The 23,571-nt window shown below is 43.7% G+C and overlaps 1 protein-coding gene across 1 annotated transcript in view; it reads left to right on the top strand.

The window, feature by feature from the left end:
• Positions 1-2,271: 2,271 nt before the first annotated feature.
• Positions 2,272-23,571, top strand: part of TMTC3 (transmembrane O-mannosyltransferase targeting cadherins 3) — a 173,498-nt gene continuing 152,198 nt past the window's right edge. The window contains exon 1 of the mRNA XM_082255325.1: positions 2,272-2,497. Coding sequence (XP_082111451.1) covers positions 2,309-2,497 — 189 coding nt within the window. The 5' untranslated portion in view covers positions 2,272-2,308. The remainder of the gene's footprint in view (positions 2,498-23,571) is intronic.

Raw genomic sequence — 23,571 nt, 5'->3', positions numbered from 1 at the left:
AACATTGTGGTCTTTCCACCGACTTCAGCCCATGGTGCCTAGGCTAGGCTGACGTCGCCCTACTTCCAAAAAATGTTGAGTAGCCCAAGTCTCTCTGAGAAGATCGTGCACTGGGCTGCAGTGTCTTAAAGCGGTAGTATCCCGCTTTTTGACACTTTTTACCTACAGGTAAGCCTATAATGAGGCTTACCTGTAGGTACAAATAATATCTCCTAAACCGCCATGGTTTAGGAGATATTTACAGTGCATGCAGCCGCTCTCGCGAGCGGCGCATGCGCTCTGAAGGTCCGGGGGGACCTTCAATTAATTTGACGGGAGCTTGCCGGGAAATCACTCCCGCGCGGGAGTGACGTCATCGCGGCTCCGGCCAATCATCGCGCCGGAGCCGTCTCTTCCGGCCAATCACCGCCGAACCCGGAACAGACGGCGAGGGATCATGGCAGCGCCCGCAGTGATGTCCGGGGGTCCGTGTCGGGGCTTCGTTCTAAGGTAAGTTACACATAATGGGCTAGTATGCGATGCATACTAGCCCATTATGCCTTTGTCTTGCAGGTTTTTTTTTTTTTTTTGTTTCTAGGGTTTACAACCGCTTTAACGCCAGATTTGGTGCTCTAAACTTAAATGTATCTTAAATCAATAAACATATAACACTTGCCACAAGAGTGCAAAAATTATGAATAAATCATATATATGTGAAAGTCCAAAATTTAAAGTCCATCAATGTATAATTAACGATGTGCAATCTATTGAACTTCTATAACTTCTATGATGATATACAGTGCTGTTAATCAATACAAAAAGTGACATCCACGTGAGACGATCCCCACCACCAGCAGGTAATCTTCTTACCAGATGAAATAAAACCAACTTGTGTTCCCATGCACCGTAACCCGGTGTGTGAGCACACTAATAGCCGCTTACCAGATGTCAGATGCATTGGGAATAGAACTCTCCTCACTCCAGAATATAGCCTGTAGCAAGCATGTGCTTCCATGTGCAGGTTAAACAGCACTGTATTGATTAACAGCACTGTATATCATCATAGAAGTTCAATAGATTGTTTTTCTGCACATCGTTAATTATTGATTTAAGATAGATTTAAGTTTAGCACACCCAATATCGCTCACATACACCTAACTACACTTCTTGGTAGCGGCTTTATGCAATTTATCAGCGCACCCTTTATTTTTCACAATAACGCCAGACTTGGAGTCTTCAGCAGTCCCCCAGATCTTCTTTTGCTGATTGATTGATTAGGTTACCCTCTGTACTAAGAAAGCTGAGGAAAGGTAAGTACTGTATGTTATGTAACTTCTTCCCCCTTTTTGTTTTTTTTTTTGTCTTGACCGGCACAGGGGATCACTCTTGTGTTCTAAACAGAAATGTGTGTGTGTGTGTGTGTGTGTGTGTGTGTGTGTGTTTGTGTTTTTTTTTTTTTTTTTAAACCTGAATGCTTTCTTTGCATTAAGGTAACCCCACCCCTAAACATTTGCCTGTGTTCTACCACCAATTCAGTGCCGCCGTGTGTGTGTGTGTGTGTGTGTGTGTAAACACACCTTTCCCCCCCCCCCCCCCCCAGTTTGAAGGAGCAGACAGCACTGAGAGGAGCTGCTAAAGAGGAGGTAATGGACCGCTCTGTGTAATGTGACTGAGCAGGTAAGTGTGTATATGTATGTATATATATATATATATATATATATATATATATATATATATATATATATATATATATATATATATATATATATATATATATATATATATATATATATATATATATATATATATATATATATATATATATATATATATATTGTGTGTGTGTGTGTGTATGGAAAATTATATAATACTGGCTTAAATGCAGAGATGTCAACCCTATTTAAGAATGTGTTCATTTTAATTTTAAATTAAAATAGTCACTTGATACAAAGAGTGCAGCTTCTACAAAAACATGATTATTAATTTGTGCAGCATGATATCCAAATACAGCTCTGGTGTGCATGCCTTTGTCTCTTTTCTTTCCTTTTTTTTTTTTGTCTCTTTTCTTTCCCTTTTTTTTTTTTTTTGTCTCTTTTCTTTCCCTTTTTTTTTTTTTTTTTTTGTCTCTTTTCTTTCTGTTGCTGATAGCGAATGAACTAATTTGATCCCCATATCTGTGATAAACAGAGAACTATGTGTGTGTATATATTTTAGTGCACATTTATTTATTTTTATTTATTTTTATTTTATATTCATATTTAATAAAACATTTTTTTTTTTTTCCTTTTTTCTTCCAGTGACTCCAGTCTACCAGACAGCTTATAGGACTATGGCTGAGATTAATCTAAAGGAAGCTGGGATTTTATTATGTGTCGTGGTAGGGTGCTATTGGAACAGTCTTTACTGTGGCTTTGTTTTTGATGATGTGTCTGCAATTTTGGATAATAAAGATCTGCATCCTTCAACACCAATTAAAAAACTCTTCCAAAATGACTTCTGGGGGACACCCATGTCAGAGGCAAGTGTTTTTTAAATTTTTTTGCATTTCTGTACTTGTTAAAAATGTAGCTCCCAAGCTCAGTTTGAATGCATGTTATAGGACTAAAGTAGTCCTAAAACAACATAAAATCCAAAATTTAAAATGTATTTTGCAGCTTACTAATCGTAAAATATTGTGGCTGTACTAGGTTTTTTTTTTTTTTTTGAATGTTTTTTATAGCAGGAAGTAAAAAATAATTTTTTTTTTTTCTTTTTGCAGCCACTACATCAAAGGATTGGTAAGCTGCAATATAACAAATATTTGCTGGGTTTATTTCTGCTTTAAACCCAAAACAGAATATAATATTGCAGTTTACCAATCCTTAGATGTGGATGCTTTAGATTTATTTTATGGCTTTTTTTTTTCCTTTTTTATTTCATCTGGTGATCCTGCCAGCAACACACTTCCTGCCTTAGGATCTCTGCATTCTGGATGAAGTAGTAAAGTAGACACCTTTTGCCCAGCAGCAGCATTGTTAGTCTGGGGAAAGGGTAGTGTAAGACAATTCCATTTAGATGGCCTTCACTAACTAGTTGAAGCCAAACTCCAGTTAATACTTTTAACTAGTTACAAAAAACGTGTTTTCTTGAAGGTTAACCACTTGCCAACCGCCACAAGTATATATACTGTGGCGGTCAGTCCCGTGCTGGCAAAGTGACGTACCGGTACATCACTAGCCTGTGAGCCAATAGGGGGCGAGCTCCCGCTCGTTCACGGACACCTCCGCGCGAGCGATCGGCGGACCCGATGTCCGCTGGTCACTCGCGATCGTCAGTTACAGAGGGAGAAAGGCAGGTGGCTAATGTAAACACAGCCGCCTGTCATTCTCCCTTGTGTAACAGCAGAGATCAAACGGTCCTATGTAGGACTGTAGATCTCTGCTGTTGAACAGCCACATCCCTGCACAGTTAGAAACGCGCCCCTAGGGACACACTTAACCCCTCCTTCTCCAATAAAGTTAACCCCTTTCCTGCCAGTGTCATTTTTACAGTAACAGTGCATATGTATAGCACTGATTACTGTAGTAATGTCACTGGTACCCCCGAAAGTGTCAAAACTGTCAGTCGAGGGTCCGATCTGTCCGCCGCAATGTTGCAGTCCCGCAAAAAAAATCGCAGATCGCCGCCATTACTCAAAAAAAAAAAACACCAAAAACTACAGCAATCTTTCCCTTAGTTAGTAAACGCAATAACTTTTAAGCAAACCAATCAAAATACGCTTATTGCGATATTTTTGGTTAAAAAAAAAAAAAAAATGTAGCAGAAAACAAATTGGCCTAAAATGATGATAAAATTTTGATTTTTATATTTTTTTTTTTCTTTTGGGAATTTTATATAAAAAAAAATGAGAAATATTGTTGTTTTTTTAAAAATTGTCGCTCTTTTTTTGTTTATAGAGCAAGTAAAAATCGCACAGGGGATCAAATACCACCAAAAGAAAGCTCTATTTGTGGGAAAAGGAAATACATTTCGTTTGGGTTAAAATCGCACAGTGCCAAATCGCAAAAAGTGACCCCAGACGTAAGACAGCAAAATCCTCCGGTGGTTAAATATGTGCACTCCATGAAAAGATCATGTATGCAGGCAACATGCTGCTTTTGATGGGAAACGCAGGCCCCTCTTTACCAGCTGTAATGGACATAGTCACTGAATTTGGCATTTATTCAGGTCTGACTATTGGCTGGATGCAGCTCTTGAACCCCAGTTCATCTTTCTGCCCAGTGCCTATAGTGGAGCATTTCAGATATTTGGGAATCGTAGTGTCAGCTGAGATTGTGGACTATTGCCGTTTTTTGAATATATTTCCTCTGCTGTCACGCTTTAGGGGTAAGGTGAAATTGTGGTCTAAACTACTGCTGTCAGTGGTGGGTAGAGCTAATTTAGCAGAAATGATCATAATGCCCTAGCTGCTCTATTTCCTCCACAATACACCTGTGGTTATACCCCCCCTTAAAATAGTTTGAGTGGTAAATTCCATATTTTGCTTGCTACTATGGAAAATCGGGTCCTGCTGGAGCAACCCCAGAGGTCTAAGGATACTGGGGGCCTAGCTTTTCCGAACCCCTGGCTGTACTACCTGGCAACCCAGCAGCAGAAGCTTCTAAACGGCATGAATGATGTATCAGCTGAGGGGGAAACACACAATGCTTTCACATTAGCTGTGGCGTTACACTGTGTAGAAGCTCAGACTCTCCCAGAAGCCCTTGAGGCCCAGCTCTTCTAGACCAACAAAAGACTTAAAGGCTACTATATAAGATTTGGTTCAAAGCAAAACTACAAATAGTTCCAGGGTTTACTAGTTACAGCCCCATCTGGAATAACAGTACTTTCCCCGAACTGGCAAAGCTACTGTGTGCAGCCCAGTGGCTAACATATGGTGTTACTCACCTCCGTCACATTTTAAGCAATGGCAGGTTGCTTCAAATTGCCCAGATGCAAGTCAGATATGGATTGTCAAACAAAATGTACTTTCTCCTATTTAACTGCAGCACGCCATTAAAGCGCAAGCATACTTGGAGCAGGCGGTTGTCTCCCACTCCTCTTTTCAATATGATGCAGCATTCCACATCCACTAAAGGGTTCCTCTCCAGGTACTATGCAATGCTGCTACCAGAGTACCTGGAGAATTTTCCCAACACGGTTATGGAAAAATTGGTGAAGGACGTAGGGGATATAGATGGGGATCGGCGGTTTGAGGCTGACCACGGCTGTTCTTTAACCACTTCCCGCAAACCGACGTAACTGTACGTCCACTTTGAAAAGTGGTTGTACCGGGATGATGTCTGCAGCTCGACCATTATCCCAGCGAGTGGGGGGGATTACACCTGGGTTTTTCTTGTGAGACCCACTGGATGGGGGCTGGCCTGCAGGTTAAATGACTGGGTCTCGACCCAAGTCGCAGCGTTCCTCCTGGCTGACAGGTTTTTTTCTTGTGAGGTCTACACCTCCCGGACCGGGCTGAATAATCTAGATCCAATGTCACCCCATTCTGGGCAGCGAGCGCGCGCAGACCTCAGCTCCACGCTAGGTCGGCTGCGACATAGCCCCACCGGACAGGGTTTGGCCTGTGTTGCAAAGTTCCTCTTGGCTGACAGCCCCCCATTTCAATGAGGCGGTTCTGTATCGAGCATTACCACTCACCCTGGAGGGTTTTAGGGTGGGCGCAGTCCCCTCCCTGGGACAGATGGACCCCCAGGTTCCCTCCTTCCTGTTAGGCCCTCCCCTTGAGTCTGATGTGGGTCATCTATTCCCCCCCCCCCCCTGCCCTTTCCACCTATACTAGGGTTGTATGGTGGTGGTCTGGCTACCTTGTGGGGCTGGGGCAGGGTGGTGTACTGGCGATGGGGGGGTATGCCGCCAGCAATCAGCTGTTGGAGGCTCCTGCCACGGCTCCCCCTTCTTGCTCTGTGTCTTGCCTGGGCCCTCGCCAGGTATCCCTCTTGGGTCCCTTGGAGCTGGCCGGGCCGCCATTTTGTTGTAGCCTATATTCTGTATAGGCTTGCGGCCATGTTTGTATAGCCACGGTGGCCATTTTGCTTTAGTCTGGAATGGACTTGAATGGCAGCCATTACTGTGGAGCTTTCAGGGCGTCCATTCTAGCTGTGAGAGCTCCTCCTTATCCCCTGGGGCTGACTCCTGGGCCTCTTTCTTTCCTGGACTCAGCACCTGGAGTGCTTTGACCCTGGTCCTGCCAGTGACTGCCTGGTGGGGTGGTGAGTCTGGTGGGGTCCTCTCTCTGCTTCAGGATAGGGGGGTGCTCTGTGGCTGGCGACCGGGTGGTGTTACCAGCGTGCGGGGGGGAGGAGTTTCCCTTTAGCAGTGTTTGTTTGTATCCTTATTTCTCATGGAGTCATGGGAGTACATTTCTCTATGTCCATCGACAGACGCAGCCTCCTCTCCATGAGCTGAGTGGTTTATGCTCCTCCCATCGGGAGTAGTCAAGGCAGAAAAATCTGAATACACATGCCCAGGGGGCGTGTGACATGGTACCTTGGGCTTTGCCGGTCCCTGTTGTGGTTCCTGAGGCCTTCCTATGTCGGTCCCTAGCCGCATGGTGCGCCATGGGTGCCGCCATCTTTAGTGTGGGCAATGGAATTTTTTTTCCCTATAGACTTGTATGGGGCAGCCATTTTCCCTGCAGCTTTCTATTGTTTTGTATGGGCATCCATCTTTGTGTAGCCCTGGTGCTATACTTCGCAGTGTATCCCTATCAGGCGATATCCCTTCCTGTGCCGTCATTTCCTGTTGCTGAGCCGAGGTCACTTCCTGCTTCTCTCTCCATGCTGTGGAAGATTCAGGAGGCTGTGTCTGAGGTGGTAAAGTATTGAGGGTCCCTTGCGGGTACATCCTTGCACTTTGTGCTATCAGTTTGGTTTAAAGGGGCTCCCTGCAGACTGCTGCGATTGGTGGTGGATACCGCGATTGGCGTTCTTAAAGCTACAGTACTCCGTTTTTTGCAATTGCACTATGGAGTCCCAAACTGGAATTTCACCCTCAGACCCACGCTGTGCGACTCCCGGACATTCCAGATTGCAGTCGCTGGCCACCTTTTCAGCTGCCCTGGAAAGCCTGGTGACTAAAGTTGATTTAGTCATGAAAAAAGGTTGCTAACCATAAACGGCCACTGCCTTCTCCATCTGTGGAGGTGTCCTCTGATTCAGAGGCTTATGTGGTTGCCCCGGATGCTCCCCTTCCTGAGGGGTCGCTGTCCTCGCAGTCATATGGTGAAAAGGACCTGTCTTCTGCTGCTGCAGCACAGGAACGTGCTTTGGTGCAAGCCCTGATTATTTCATGCGGGATACTTTAAAATTGGCTGATGAGCCCACGCCGGCAGGGACGCAGGTGGCTTTTGGCTTCCAGAAGTCTCCAAAAGCTGAGAGGGTTTTCCCTTGTTAGTGGTGCTGAAACGCCTTAAATGCCGGTATAGTTTTGCAGAAAGGTTTCCAACCGTTTGGACGGTGCCACCTAAAGTGACCCATCCTTTTTCCAGATTAAACAATTCTACTCTTGTGCCTGTGGAGGATTCCCCTGTTTTTACGGATCCAGTGGACAGGCGGGTGGAATCCCTTTCCCACCATCTTCATGTGCTGGCGGGTTCCAATTTGAAACCGGTTTTTGTGTCTGCTAGTCTCACAGACATTGACGGAATGGATTAGGGGTTGGTGGGAGTCTTTGGACCCCCGAGACTGTTCCTCCGGACAGGTGAAACTGTTGGACCAGGTGTTCCAGGCTCTTGTGTTCCTGTGTGATGCGTCTATGGATGCAGCTCACCTGGTGGCCAGGGTCTCGGCCGTGGGCATTGTTTTAAGACGCATGGTCTGGTTCAAAAACTGGTCGGCCTACTAAGCTTCTAAAAAAGCCTTAGCTGATCTCCCCTTTCTGGGAGACAGGTTGTTTGGCGACTCATTGGATGAGTTGATCAAGGACCTGACTGGTGGGACGAGTACTCTTATTCCTCAATCCTCCAAGAGTAAGACACCACCGTACTAAGCGGGGTCCCTCTTCTGCTCAAACATTTTTTTTTCGTGCCTCCGGGGCGCAAGAAAAAGGTAAGCCATTTAGAAATTCTTGAGGTGCTAAGAAACCCTGGGGCAAGTCCAAGGCCGGTCAGTCCGGTGCTGCAGACAAGTCCTCTTCAGCATGAAGGGGCGCCCTCACCCGTCTTGGAGGTGAGGGGACGCCTGCGCTTCTTTCATGAACCCTGGACTGCAGGATGAATGGGTTTGCATGAAAGAAGAAAATGGTCGCACACCACAACAGAATCCAATGAAGAAAAGTTCTTTATTCACATAACTGGTACAAGGTACAGCAGGGTAGGGCAGTAGACGCGTTTTCACACGACTGCTACGTGTTTGTTCACTTGGTAGTGAACAAGCATGTAGCAGTCGTGTGAAACACGTCTACTGTCCTACCCTGCTGTACGTTGTACCACTTATGTGAAAAGAACTTTTCTTCATTGGATTCTGTGGTGGTGTGCGACCATTTTCTTCTTTCAGGCTTTTGATGGCGAGCCGAGGTTCAGCACCCACCTTGAATCGTGGACATTGACTAGCCTGAGCGGTTTTCTCTCTCTCTTCAAATGGGTTCACCGGCAAATAAATTGAAGGTCTCCCCGGACCTTCAGAGCGCATGCGCCGCTCGCGCTGTAAATATCTCTTAAACCATGCCGGTTTAGGAGATATTATTTGTACCTACAGGTAAGCCTTATTATAGGCTTACCTGTAGGTAAAAGTGTCAAAAAGCGGGATACTACCGCTTTAATATAACTTCTGAGCAAAAACCACATGCACTATTTGAAGTTTTTCTTTTCTGCTCCTTCGAATTTTCCTGTCACTGTGGTTGACAAACACCGAATGGACCCCACTAATGGCTAGAAAATCAGATAATTGTTCTTAAAAAAAAAAAAAATGTTCTAAAGAAAAATGAGTTTGTGTATGGCCAGCATAAGTGACAGCAGGCACAGGGAGCTTGTATCAAGCTACCTGCCTATTACAAAAGAGTCTGTCATGAATATTATCTAACCATCTTGTCTGAAAATTTGCAAAACATTGTTTTTTAGGTCTTTTCAAATTTTAAAAATTTCGATCGGAGTCTATGTACCACGTTTTAAACCTCCTAATAATACATATATCTGTCTCAGAGTGGATTAAATATCCAACTCTATAGCTTGATATTTATATTTACCAATGCATATAAATATTCAAGAATATTAACTAAATTATACACAAACTCTTCCTGCTTTTTTTTTTTTTTTTCTTTTTTTTTTAATTTAGGTTTTTATCTGATTAGTTGATCGAAACAATCAGCCAACTAATCGATATTATGAAAAAAATTTAGTTGCAGCTCTACCTCAAACACAAGTGTAAACAAATGAATGCAGCCACAATATTTAAAGTTTAGTAACCTGCAATATATACAGTACATTTTTTGAGTTTAATATTGCTTTTTTTTTTTTTTTTTTTTTTTTTTTTTTTTTTTTTTTTTTTTTTTTTTTTGCTCTGTTCTTTTTTTGGGAGATGAGACCTTTTTAGATATGTGGTAATGGTGCATAAAAATATGTTTTGCTAGAAAAGGACAATACTTGAACTGAACAATTGCTTTCATCTCATGATGACTGAACGTCCTGATGGACGTTCTGTAATTTTCAGAAGTTTCTCTACAAGACCAGATGCAGTATAACCATTACTCTTTGGCTTGTCACAAATGACTACCCAATTACCGTACTTGGAAATCATTTTCTTATTTTTATTCCGGAGATTCAGCTTCCTCTTCTGAATCTGTTCATGGTATACTGAACACCCAGCATCTTCCAAAACATAAAAATAAACTTTTTAAGCTTTGAGGCCTAAACACATCGATGGAAATTTGACAGTGTTCCATGGAAAACTAATGCTTGAAAATCTTTCTCATAACCTCTGATCTTTGAAACGGTTTTCAGATGTGAATATAAACTATCACTGTTCCAATTTAGGGCTTCCAAAGAATTATGCACGGTCTACATGGAGTATAAATGAGAATGAAGCAGTCTTTAGTGTAAAAATGTGAGATAATAGGAGCATTAATAGGGAAGATTCTGGCTTTAAAAACAAAAATACAAACATATAGTATATGTAATGGGAACTGATGTGATCTGTTTACTATGGTAGCTCTCAGTGGCGTGCACAGCCTATTGCATTAGGGTGTGCACCCCAGTGCTCAAACGCATATGCATTTGTGTGTATATATATACTAACGGTGTCAGTAGAGCAATGGATGGTGTCAGTAGTTTTTATTTTTTACAATTTTATTTCTTTACTGGGAAAGGTATCCCAAAGAGTGAAACCCACAGCTGGAACCTGAGGTGTACAGGTAGGTGCTGGGGTAAGAAGACATGAGAAAGAAGAGAAACATATAAGAGAAGGGGAAGGGAGAAAAAGAAAGAGGGAAAGGAAAAGGGGAGGGGAAAAGGGGGAAAGAAAGGGGGGGAAGGAAAGAAAAGGAGGGAAAGAAAGATAAAAATGAAAATAAGGAGAGGAAAGGGATAGGGGAAGGGAAACAAAAAAAGGGGGGGGGGGGAAAGGAAAAGGGGTAGGGAACTGGGAAAGATGGGGAAGGAAAGAGGAAGGGAAAAACAAATGAAGATGCGAAAAAAAGGGGAGGGCTAGTGGGACTTTGAAGGTACCAGGTAGTTCAAAATAATAAGTACATAGTTTAAAAACTAGAAATATTTATTGACATAACATCTTTAAAATACAAGACAAAAAATACAACATAGATGCAAGTATTTTGACATATACAAGAAGAACAATGTATTGAACATAAGGCAATAATGATAATGAAGATAAATAGGTCCAATGATGAGCATTAAACCAATCCCGACATGTTTCGCGGGCAGTGATGCACCGCTTCTTCAGGGGAATAAGAATGTGTCAATGTACAGTGCCTGTATGATACAGTGACAACAAACAATTGTTATTAGTTCAAATGCATATATGTCTAACAACAAAAACATGAAGTGCATGCTAATATGGAACATCAAAGGGCATCCAGGGCCGTCACCATAGAGAGATCCACCACCAAACCAATTGGATAGAAAGCTCCCCAGAAAAAACGTCTCACCCGCGGATGTGGAGGGGCATAGGGGGTGGGATAGAGATGTAAGTGTGGTGAGCTAAGGAAGCTTCCACCGCCCGGTAAACAAGAAAGAAAAGCCTGTTTATAGGTCTAACATATATACCTTATTCAGTGTCTGAGATAGACACGTTTGTATAGTCAAAATGAAAAAGGGTTAAGGGCAGGAGGTGTCAAACATGGCGGCCAAGTTGGAAAATACCCAGCGGGGTAATGATCTGTTGAGATGGAAATCAAACAAGTAGTGCATCTGTGATCCAAAATGCTGTATATTATATCTCTGTTAAATGATTAAAAAATAAGCGAAGGGGGGGCTTTACCTGCAAAGATGGAGGATAAGTCCTTCTTGGTAAAGATAGGTAACTAGGGATCTGAATAAAGCCCAGGTATGAGCTATTGCACTTGTATTACTTAGTCAGAGGGGTAAGGCCAGCCATCACAGACATCTAAATAGCATATTTGGAGAGATCAACATATTACAAGGTGAAAAGAGAACCCATCTATCATCTGATAACAGGTACGCCAATATGGTTCTAAGTATCTTACCCGCGTGGGACCGCCATGTCCGCACACACCAGTTCCTGAGTGACTGAATGAGACGCTTAATCCCCCTAATATGGCCCTCAACCCGACACCACGCCGCGCATGACGTCACGCGTAACGTGGGCGGGTCAGGTCCTCAACTGCGCGCGCATCCGAAGAGGCGCATGCGTAGTGTCGCTCAGACCGGGCCGCAAAGGACAGCCCGGAAAGCGGCCACAACAACGCCGGACGGACAAACAACATCCGGCCAGCGGTGTGTGAGAGGACCACACATCCGCTGAGACGTCTGGAGAGCACGCCACCCAGTGGCAGGAGGAAAAACCACACACATGGATAGTGCCCCGGATGCACTTCGATCGCCAAAAGAATCATAGCATGCATGTAAACAAATATAACAATGGACATGATAAGGAGATAAGGTAATGGCAAAAAAACACCTATTGATTTTTGTGTAAAATATAAAGTTATAATCCTCAAAGTAAATAGTTATTATAAAGGAAACTTATAGGAAACAATAAGTTCCCCATAGTTTCTACAAAAGGATACCATGTTATGGAGAACTGAGATCCTCCAGCACACGGGAAATTTGACATCATAAAAAATAAAACATATCATAATATTAAGTATTAACTACTACAGCAATTGGAGATATAAAATCCCAGAGAGACATCAACTCGAAGAATGAGGATATAAAGTTTTCAATAATGAGAGTGATTGGCAGACTCACCATTCTCCAGAGTCACTTCTGCGGTGCCACAGGGGGTGGATGGTCCAGAGATGAATCGTGGGCAAATAAGGGGCAGAGACGTCCAGCAACTAACATCGACCGGGCTCAAGAGCAATCCAAAAATGTATATAGAATGTATATGAAAAAAGGGGAGAAAAAAAGGAAGGAATAGACCATTGGGGAAAAGACCAATTTAACCCAAGAAAGGTTTGTAAGTCAGAACCTCATTGATCCCAGGGGGTATGGTAGCCTCCAGGGACTCTATCCAATACGATTCCCTTTGTAGAATCCGTTTGTCCCAGTTTCCCCCACGGGGATCCTGGGGATCACTTCCAAAGCAAAAAACGAGACCATGGAGTTATCATACTTGTGGCAAAAAGCTATGTGACGTGTGACGCTCGTTTGTATTGTACCTCCCTCAGAGTGATAGATATGATCACCTATACGCTTGCTCAATTTCCGAATGGTCTTGCCGACATAGAATGCCCCACAGCAACAACTCATGAGGTAAATAACCCCCTGAGTGTTGCAGTCGGCATGATGTCTGGACTGAAACCACTTTCCACTGGGCAAGCGAATACCCGTACCGACCCTTATCCAGGGACATTTATCACAAGAACCACAGCGGTATGTACCCTTTGGGAGACCCACCTTGGTAGATTCTTTTGTATAGTGACTTTTAGTTAAACAGTCTCTAAGGGACATTGATCGTCTAAACACCAGACTGGGTCTGGCACTTAGATATTTGTGAAGGGTAAAGTCTTGAGTAAGAATCGGCCAGTGGCGCTTCAGGATCTTTCGCAAAACATCATCGTGAGCAGAGTATGTGGTAATAAATCTGACACTTTTATCATCTTTTTTGGAGGTGGTTTTGTAAAGCAAATCAGCTCTCGAATAGGTGATGGCTCTATTGTAAGCCTTCCTGAGCAGTGTCTTAGAATATCCTCTGGCAAGGAGTCGCTCACGGAGCAGGCCAGCCTGGACATAAAACTTAGCCTCCATGGAACAATTCCTACGGAGCCTTAAATATTGGGCATAAGGGATGCTTGCAATCAAGGGGGCGGGATGGGCACTTGCTGCGCTGAGAATGGTATTACCCGCACTAGGTTTGCGGTAAAGGTCCGTGTCAATAAGGCCATCCGGGGAGAGGCTGATGTTCAGATCAAGGAATGAAATCATGTGCCTGTCAAACGTGTAAGTAAATTTAAGATTTAGATTGTTATGATCAATGGCTTTCAAAAATAGTGAAAGTTCATCTACTGTACCTGTCCATATGATCAACAGATCATCAATGAACCTGTACCAAATTAAAATGTGAGACATCCACTGTTCCATTCTCTCGTCCGAAAAGACCAGCCTCTCCCAGGCACCCAGATATAAATTTGCATAAGAGGGAGCGCAGCAAGTGCCCATAGCTACCCCCTGGACCTGCAAGTATGTTTGTTCTAAAAAGGTAAAATAATTTCTCGTGAGAATGAATCTTAATAACCGGAGGACAAAGTCCATCAAGGGCCAGGTCTTATAATCCTGTTCCTTGAGGAAAGATTCGGCCATCCGGATGCCCTGGTCGTGCGGGATACTGGAGTATAATGCCTCAATATCAATTGCTACAAGCAGGGCATCCGGAGGGACCTGAATCTCCTCAAGGTGTTTGAGAAGATCGGTGGTGTCCCTGATATAGGACGGGAGTGCAAGGACATGAGGAAGTAAGAATGAGTCCACAAATTTGCTGGCGTGCTCCGTGAGCGACTCGTTGCCAGAGACGATGGGTCTCCCAGGGTTTCACTCTTTGGGATACCTTTCCCAGTATAGATTCTATACAGACTAGGGATGTGGTACCTTTTGTTTATAACTCTATAAAACAAACACACTTTTTCAATTAATTTTAGGTGGATAACACACCTGAGGGCGCCTTCCTTTTTGGCTACATGCCAAGTGTTTGTAAAACTGTATTGCTTTATAGCATTTTCTATATGAACATATCACTTGGATTATATGCTCAGCCTTTTATTGATATCCCAGAGAGACAGTAATTCTAGTTTTGTTTTTGTTTCCCGTGGCACACACTCTGGTTCGGAGTAGTTGTGCTTTTTTTCTCCAGCTTCGCTTACTTACACGTTTGACAGGCACATGATTTCATTCCTTGATCTGAACATCAGCCTCTCCCCGGATGGCCTTATTGACACGGACCTTTACCGCAAACCTAGTGCGGGTAATACCATTCTCAGCGCAGCAAGTGCCCATCCCGCCCCCTTGATTGCAAGCATCCCTTATGCCCAATATTTAAGGCTCCGTAGGAATTGTTCCATGGAGGCTAAGTTTTATGTCCAGGCTGGCCTGCTCCGTGAGCGACTCCTTGCCAGAGGATATTCTAAGACACTGCTCAGGAAGGCTTACAATAGAGCCATCACCTATTCGAGAGCTGATTTGCTTTACAAAACCACCTCCAAAAAAGATGATAAAAGTGTCAGATTTATTACCACATACTCTGCTCACGATGATGTTTTGCGAAAGATCCTGAAGCGCCACTGGCCGATTCTTACTCAAGACTTTACCCTTCACAAATATCTAAGTGCCAGACCCAGTCTGGTGTTTAGACGATCAATGTCCCTTAGAGACTGTTTAACTAAAAGTCACTATACAAAAGAATCTACCAAGGTGGGTCTCCCAAAGGGTACATACCGCTGTGGTTCTTGTGATAAATGTCCCTGGATAAGGGTCGGTACGGGTATTCGCTTGCCCAGTGGAAAGTGGTTTCAGTCCAGACATCATGCCGACTGCAACACTCAGGGGGTTATTTACCTCATGAGTTGTTGCTGTGGGGCATTCTATGTCGGCAAGACCATTCGGAAATTGAGCAAGCGTATAGGTGATCATATCTATCACTCTGAGGGAGGTACAATACAAACGAGCGTCACACGTCACATAGCTTTTTGCCACAAGTATGATAACTCCATGGTCTCGTTTTTTGCTTTGGAAGTGATCCCCAGGATCCCCGTGGGGGAAACTGGGACAAACGGATTCTACAAAGGGAATCGTATTGGATAGAGTCCCTGGAGGCTACCATACCCCCTGGGATCAATGAGGTTCTGACTTACAAACCTTTCTTGGGTTAAATTGGTCTTTTCCCCAATGGTCTATTCCTTCCTTTTTTTCTCCCCTTTTTTCATATACATTCTATATACATTTTTGGATTGCTCTTGAGCCCGGTCGATGTTAGTTGCTGGACGTCTCTGCCCCTTATTTGCCCACGATTCATCTCTGGACCATCCACCCCCTGTGGCACCGCAGAAGTGACTCTGGAGAATGGTGAGTCTGCCAATCACTCTCATTATTGAAAACTTTATATCCTCATTCTTCGAGTTGATGTCTCTCTGGGATTTTATATCTCCAATTGCTGTAGTAGTTAATACTTAATATTATGATATGTTTTATTTTTTATGATGTCAAATTTCCCGTGTGCTGGAGGATCTCAGTTCTCCATAACATGGTATCCTTTTGTAGAAACTATGGGGAACTTATTGTTTCCTATAAGTTTCCTTTATAATAACTATTTACTTTGAGGATTATAACTTTATATTTTACACAAAAATCAATAGGTGTTTTTTTGCCATTACCTTATCTCCTTATCATGTCCATTGTTATATTTGTTTACATGCATGCTATGATTCTTTTGGCGATCGAAGTGCATCCGGGGCACTATCCATGTGTGTGGTTTTTCCTCCTGCCACTGGGTGGCGTGCTCTCCAGACGTCTCAGCGGATGTGTGGTCCTCTCACACACCGCTGGCCGGATGTTGTTTGTCCGTCCGGCGTTGTTGTGGCCGCTTTCCGGGCTGTCCTTTGCGGCCCGGTCTGAGCGACACTACGCATGCGCCTCTTCGGATGCGCGCGCAGTTGAGGACCTGACCCGCCCACGTTACGCGTGACGTCATGCGCGGCGTGGTGTCGGGTTGAGGGCCATATTAGGGGGATTAAGCGTCTCATTCAGTCACTCAGGAACTGGTGTGTGCGGACATGGCGGTCCCACGCGGGTAAGATACTTAGAACCATATTGGCGTACCTGTTATCAGATGATAGATGGGTTCTCTTTTCACCTTGTAATATGTTGATCTCTCCAAATATGCTATTTAGATGTCTGTGATGGCTGGCCTTACCCCTCTGACTAAGTAATACAAGTGCAATAGCTCATACCTGGGCTTTATTCAGATCCCTAGTTACCTATCTTTACCAAGAAGGACTTATCCTCCATCTTTGCAGGTAAAGCCCCCCCTTCGCTTATTTTTTAATCATTTAACAGAGATATAATATACAGCATTTTGGATCACAGATGCACTACTTGTTTGATTTCCATCTCAACAGATCATTACCCCGCTGGGTATTTTCCAACTTGGCCGCCATGTTTGACACCTCCTGCCCTTAACCCTTTTTCATTTTGACTATACAAACGTGTCTATCTCAGACACTGAATAAGGTATATATGTTAGACCTATAAACAGGCTTTTCTTTCTTGTTTACCGGGCGGTGGAAGCTTCCTTAGCTCACCACACTTACATCTCTATCCCACCCCCTATGCCCCTCCACATCCGCGGGTGAGACGTTTTTTCTGGGGAGCTTTCTATCCAATTGGTTTGGTGGTGGATCTCTCTATGGTGACGGCCCTGGATGCCCTTTGATGTTCCATATTAGCATGCACTTCATGTTTTTGTTGTTAGACATATATGCATTTGAACTAATAACAATTGTTTGTTGTCACTGTATCATACAGGCACTGTACATTGACACATTCTTATTCCCCTGAAGAAGCGGTGCATCACTGCCCGCGAAACATGTCGGGATTGGTTTAATGCTCATCATTGGACCTATTTATCTTCATTATCATTATTGCCTTATGTTCAATACATTGTTCTTCTTGTATATGTCAAAATACTTGCATCTATGTTGTATTTTTTGTCTTGTATTTTAAAGATGTTATGTCAATAAATATTTCTAGTTTTTAAACTATGTACTTATTATTTTGAACTACCTGGTACCTTCAAAGTCCCACTAGCCCTCCCCTTTTTTTCGCATCTTCATTTGTTTTTCCCTTCCTCTTTCCTTCCCCATCTTTCCCAGTTCCCTACCCCTTTTCCTTTCCCCCCCCCCCCTTTTTTTGTTTCCCTTCCCCTATCCCTTTCCTCTCCTTATTTTCATTTTTATCTTTCTTTCCCTCCTTTTCTTTCCTTCCCCCCCTTTCTTTCCCCCTTTTCCCCTCCCCTTTTCCTTTCCCTCTTTCTTTTTCTCCCTTCCCCTTCTCTTATATGTTTCTCTTCTTTCTCATGTCTTCTTACCCCAGCACCTACCTGTACACCTCAGGTTCCAGCTGTGGGTTTCACTCTTTGGGATACCTTTCCCAGTATAGATTCTATACAGACTAGGGATGTGGTACCTTTTGTTTATAACTCTATAAAACAAACACACTTTTTCAATTTTATTTCTTTAGAAAAAATGTTTACAGTGTGTTGTTTTTTTTTTTTTTTTTTTTTTTTAGGAGCTCCGTTAGGGGGCTTTGGGGAAACATCAGGGGTCTAAACAGGGGGAATCTGCGCCACACGTGGTGATTAGGGTGTGCCCAGACACACCTGGCACACCCTGTGCGGACACCTATGGTAGTGCTCTACCTATGATTGCATCAAAGAAATTGCATTCTTCGACATAAACCTGAACAAAGATATATTTCATGTACAAATTAAACTTGAAAAATCCAATTTTTATTTTACTGCTCATCAAGCATGAAAAATTTGATCCAACTTCTTCAGGGTTATATGCAGACCTAGTTAAACGGCAGTTTATTATTTACTGTTTATAATTGGTTCTCAATTGGGAGAGGAGGGGGCACCCAACACATGATCACGAGTCAGGCTTTAAAACTTTTTGATCCCTTTTTTTTTGTCATGGTCGTCCTACTTGTTCTGAGTCAGTGACTTAGAAAGCAATTCAGGGACAGTAGCCAGGCAATTATTTTCAGTCTTCTATGAAAGGCCCTGTATCTCACTCATGACAGGTTAACCTCTACCTGGATTACCATTGGTGTGTTTGACTATATTCATGATCTGGTTTAAGCTCTTGTGACTTTTTTAGTCTTGTTGAAAATATTATAAGGGTTTTATTAGTTCTATACATTTTGGCTCCTAAGCTGTATTAAATTAGCATTAGTGTCTAAGTGCTACTAAACCCAGGGCCCTGCATTCTCTATATCTGGTCTTTCACAGTACACAGAACATGGGAATGCAATTGTTTTAGTTATTATAAACTGCTGAATACCTTTTCTCATCAGCAGTTAGAGCAGTCTTGTGACTTCTATCAGTGTCTGGTTAAAGCTGGTAGGAGGAGTTTTCATACTGCTTTCACTTTCGTATAAGACTTCAGGACCCCTGACCATCTGTCTGGACAGTGCTGATTGGCTCTGTGCTTATCACATGCATCCTCCCAAGAAAAAAAACTCTTTTAATACAGACCAAACTTGGCATGTGCAGCTTGTCCCCTAGCCTCTGTAAAGGTGAGGATCAGAGAAGACAGGCTCAAACAGCCTTTTTTACACAATGCACAGGATTAACCCCTTAGGTTCCACAGGGAGTATAACCAGCATGCTTTACTGCATATACAGACTGATTTTATTGTTGTGGGTTTAGTAACCCTTTAATGTTTTCTCTAGTTTTTGCCACTTTGGACACAAACTGTTGTTTTTTTTATTAGGTTCTGCAAAGTACAAACACCCAGGGTGGCAGATGCCAGAGTAAGTGCCGGTTCACACTGGGGCGACCTGTGAGGCGACCTGGTCGCCTCACAGGTCGCCGCAGGTCGCCTCCCATAGGGAAGCTGCGGACCCGTTCTAATAGGAGCGACACGTCGCTCCGACCTAGAAAAAGGGTCCGGAGCTTCTTTGGGGCGACCAGGAGGCGACCGCCATAGACTTCAATGTTATGAAGTCCGTGGCGGCCACTCCGAGGTCGCGGCGCGCTGCTCGCACCGCGATCTCGGAGGTCGCCCCTGCAAGTAGCGTCGCGGTAATGTGAACCGGCGCTCAGAGTTGCAGCCCCTAAAAAAGAAAAAAAGAAAAAAAAAAAAAAACAAAAACAGAGAGATGTGTATACCGTAACTCATAACAAAACATACATAAGCCAGAATGGTAAGAGGCAGGTGCAAACGGTTTAAAAAAAAAAAAAAAAAGGCCTTGAGGGTCTGACATGACGGCAAAACCGCAAAAGGCAGCAAACCCTCAGATGGGGTTTAGCGCTATCAAGAAGAAACAGAGAACCAAGGACAAGAACCGACTCAACACAAAGTACCTTTTTAAAAGAAAAGTTCAGGATTTAAAAAAGTTAAATAAACATTTATACTCCTAGTGGATGCAACCTTGATCTAATGCTGCATCTGTCCCCTGCCAGATAAATGAGCAATCATACACCACTGCACGCTCAGTTCTCCTGTCTGTTCTGAGCAGGGTGCTGTGACTGCCAGTCAGCAGCTCTCTTCTGGGATGTGGAAGGGCTGTCTCAAGCCTGGTACACACAATCAGATTATCAAACGATCTGTCGTCCGATTTTTGTTGCATGCTAGTCTCATGTGGAAAGCGAAGAGGTTACTTTCATACGAAGATTCCCGTATGACAGAATTCAACTTCAGAAGTGTTGTCATGTGTTGAATTGTTTTGTGTTCTTTCATGTCTGAGCATGCTTAGTCTTGGTCTTACGATTTTTTTCCGATAAACTGTACTAATTAAATGAAAATCGGATGTTGTGTTGACGTGAGATAAAAGTTTTATAGCCTGCACATCCAATTCGTAATCGGCTGTCGAAAGCACTATACTAACAATCCGAAAATCGGCAGATCGTTGGTCGGACGAAATTTTCCTTCCGATTTTCGTATCATATGTACGGGCCTTCAGGCTCTCAGCAGATCACTGAGAGGCTGAGCCAGATGTCAGTTCAGGCTTCTGGGCAGATATAGACCATATTGTCGGCATCTTTTCTTTTTATGATCAATTTCCCAGGTCAATCACTTTTGAGGTGTTTACATAAATAAGGTAGGTTTTTGTTATAGCATCTGGAGGTAGAATGTTTTTCCAGAGGTATGGTGGAATAGTTGAGTCTAGCTTTTTCTGGTATAAAGGGCCTTTAGCTCCTTCTTTTTTTTAATTTGCTATGGTAGAAGTAAATGTTGTCTATTTCTTCAAAATGACCCTACAAGCCATGGTTATATTTTTAGTAACACGCAGAGGTGTGCTTTGGCTGCATGTGGTACTTTTTTAAAGGGATTTATATTCTTCTAACATTCAGAACTTTCAGTGTTTATTGCAACAGGGTTAATAACCGACCACTTAGACAGGGAATAATGTGCAGCACATCAGGTTTTTTTTTTTTTTTTTTTTTAATTAGCATTAATACAGGAAATAAGCAAATCAATATGCCATATGAAAACTTTAGATGCAATTGAATCTGTTTTATAAATGTTCTCGCCTAAAGATTCCTACATTTTTCTGATTGGACTCAATTTGAAAACCGCAGGTCTGAGCAGGTGATTTTCTTTAGATAGCTTTCAAGGAATACATGTGCCACCCCTGGTCTTCAGAGATCAAAGCATGTGTAAGTAGATTTTATGTAAATTTTATCAGGAATATTAAGTGTATCACATGCAGTACAGAACTTGTATTTCTCTGTCGCTCATTGACAGACGTAGTCTTCTTGATTCACAAGAACTGGGTTATGTTGTCTCCGCAGGAGTAGGACTAGGCAGAAAAGAAAAAACGTTCTGGCTCCACCCTAGGGGCAGTCCCAGAGGGTATATCCTCCCTCTCTCTGCTACAAGGCATCAGTTTTTTTCTGTCTAGTCAGGAGTAAGGACCTAAGTTCCTTGCTGGGATCTCTGGTCCTGGCAAGATTTTTTTTTTTTTAGAAAAAATATTTTTTAGGTAGTTTTTCTCCAGTGTTTTTTCCTGTGAGATCTTCAAGCAAATACGCTGGACTGGGCGACACTAGTGGTCACCCCAGCCGGCCTACGAGCGCGCGCAGACCATTGCATTGCGCTTGGTCGGCCGCGACACATTCAAGTAAGTATGTGGGGCCGGGCGACGGGCTGGATGTTGAGATCCAGTGGTCACCCCGGTTTCTGCCTACGAGCGCGTGCAGACCAGAGCTCCGCGCTGGGTCGGCCGCGACGGAGTCCCATTGGAGGGACTGACCTTGCGAGTTAAAAGTCTCGCTTGGACGCCAGGAACCAGAGAGTCGAGGCGTCCGGAGTGGTCCACAACCCCCCACCCCGGTGGAGAGGGTATTGTGAAGAGAGGGTGCCTGTCGGTTCGGTATGGTGAGTAAACGTTCCCTTTTTTCCTCGTTATGAGGCAGTATGAATTATGGGCCCCTCCATACATGGTCAGTATCTGTCTGACACTAAAAGTCCCCCTTGTAAATACAGCATGTGTTTGGTGGGAAGTGGACTTGGTTTGAGAGCTAACACTCTACCCAGCAGACTGTAGTATTACAGCAGACATAGGAGGTATAATCCTACCTTAATTGTAGCGTACCTCCTGCAGATCGATAAACCGCCATTTAGCAGAGATGCAGGTGGATGTGCTGGGAAAAACGATTTCGGCAGTCCGCCGCCATTTTGCCATAGACCGGGTGCATGTATGTCCTCAGGTCACGCCGGCCGCCATGTTTTTGGAGTCTATTGTCTCCTGTATGGGGGCGGCCATGTTTGATGAGCCCAGCTACCTCGTGGAGAGCTGGGAACGCCGGAAGGCGTACACAGGGGGCGGAGCCACGTCCTTCTACCCGGGAAAACTAACACAGCTCTTTCCGGTCTGTAAAAGACAGACGCTGACTGCAGTTGGTTGGAAACTTCTCTGCATCGGGTGGTGAGCCTTGGGGGTCCCTCTCTCTCTCTGTGGGGATCGAGAAGCAGGTACTCTGAGGGGCGCTATTGCGCTAGGGGGATACACATAAAAAAAAAAAAAAAGTGGTATTTTTTATTTAAAAAAAAAAAAAAAAAAAAGTTTTTGTTTTTTCTGGCAGAGGTGTCCTGAATTAACATGGACCCTGCCACTCATGTATCTCTGCAGGATCCTCCAGCACCCCACTGACGGTTGAATCATTGTCAGCTATTATGGAAACTTTTGTGTCCGGGTGGAAGTGGCTTGTCAGGGACAGGGCGCAAGAAAGCGACCCCCACCTAACCCCTTATTATCTGAAACTTCGGATTCAGAATCTGAGCCTATTTCTTCAGTTGCAGGTACTTCATCTGGGATTGGTGTCTCGGGTACTGTCTCTTCAGACAGTGAGGAGGATGTTTCGGCATCAGCCATAGCCCGAGAGGAAGCGTTGGTAAACGCACTCATTGTATCTGTTCAAGAAACCTTAAGATTACAGGGTATTCCGTCGGAAATAGCTGAAACTGAAATCCCCTTTGGGACTAAAAAACGCATCAAAGTAGCGAAGGTTTTTCCATTGCCCAAATGTTTTGGCAATCCAATCAAAGAAGAGTGGAGTCTGCCAAAACGCACTTCTGCTATTTCTAAACGCATTAACAGGCGTTATGCGTTTGAGGAAACCCTTATTAAGAAATGGACAGAACCACCTGTGGTGGATTCACCAATTGCTAGATTGAATAAAGCCACGGTTATTCCTTTAGAAGACGCTCCGTCTTTTAAAGATCCAGTGGATCGCAAGATAGAAGCTATGTCTCGCACCATGTTTTCCTTGATTGGATCAGCTTTCAGACCAATAATTGCTATTGGACTGGTTTCGCAGACTGTAACTGAATGGACCAAGTGGTTACGCTTGGTCCCTCAGGCGGTATCAGATTTGTTGGAACAAATGATACAGGGGTTACAGTTTGTGTGTGATGCGGCGTTAGACGCCACTCCATTATTGGCGCGAGCATCAGTTTCAGCAGTGGTTCTCAGGCGTACACTGTGGCTAAAAGGTTGGTTAGCCGACCAAGGTTCCAAAAACGCATTGGCTAATATCCCCTTTGTAGGAGAGCGTCTATTTGGAGCCAACTTAGATGAGATCATTAAGGATCTCACGGGAGGAAAGAGCACCTTTTTACCGCAAAATGTTAAAGGTAAAGGACCTCGTCAAAGACGAGGGCCTTCTTTCTCTGCTCACAAAAAGTTTTTTCGTCCCGCGGGTGAAA

Source organism: Pelophylax lessonae (genome assembly GCF_965119305.1).
Source record: "Pelophylax lessonae genome assembly, chromosome: 4".
Lineage (NCBI taxonomy): Eukaryota > Metazoa > Chordata > Amphibia > Anura > Ranidae > Pelophylax > Pelophylax lessonae.
This window is presented reverse-complemented; position numbering and strand designations above follow the sequence as displayed.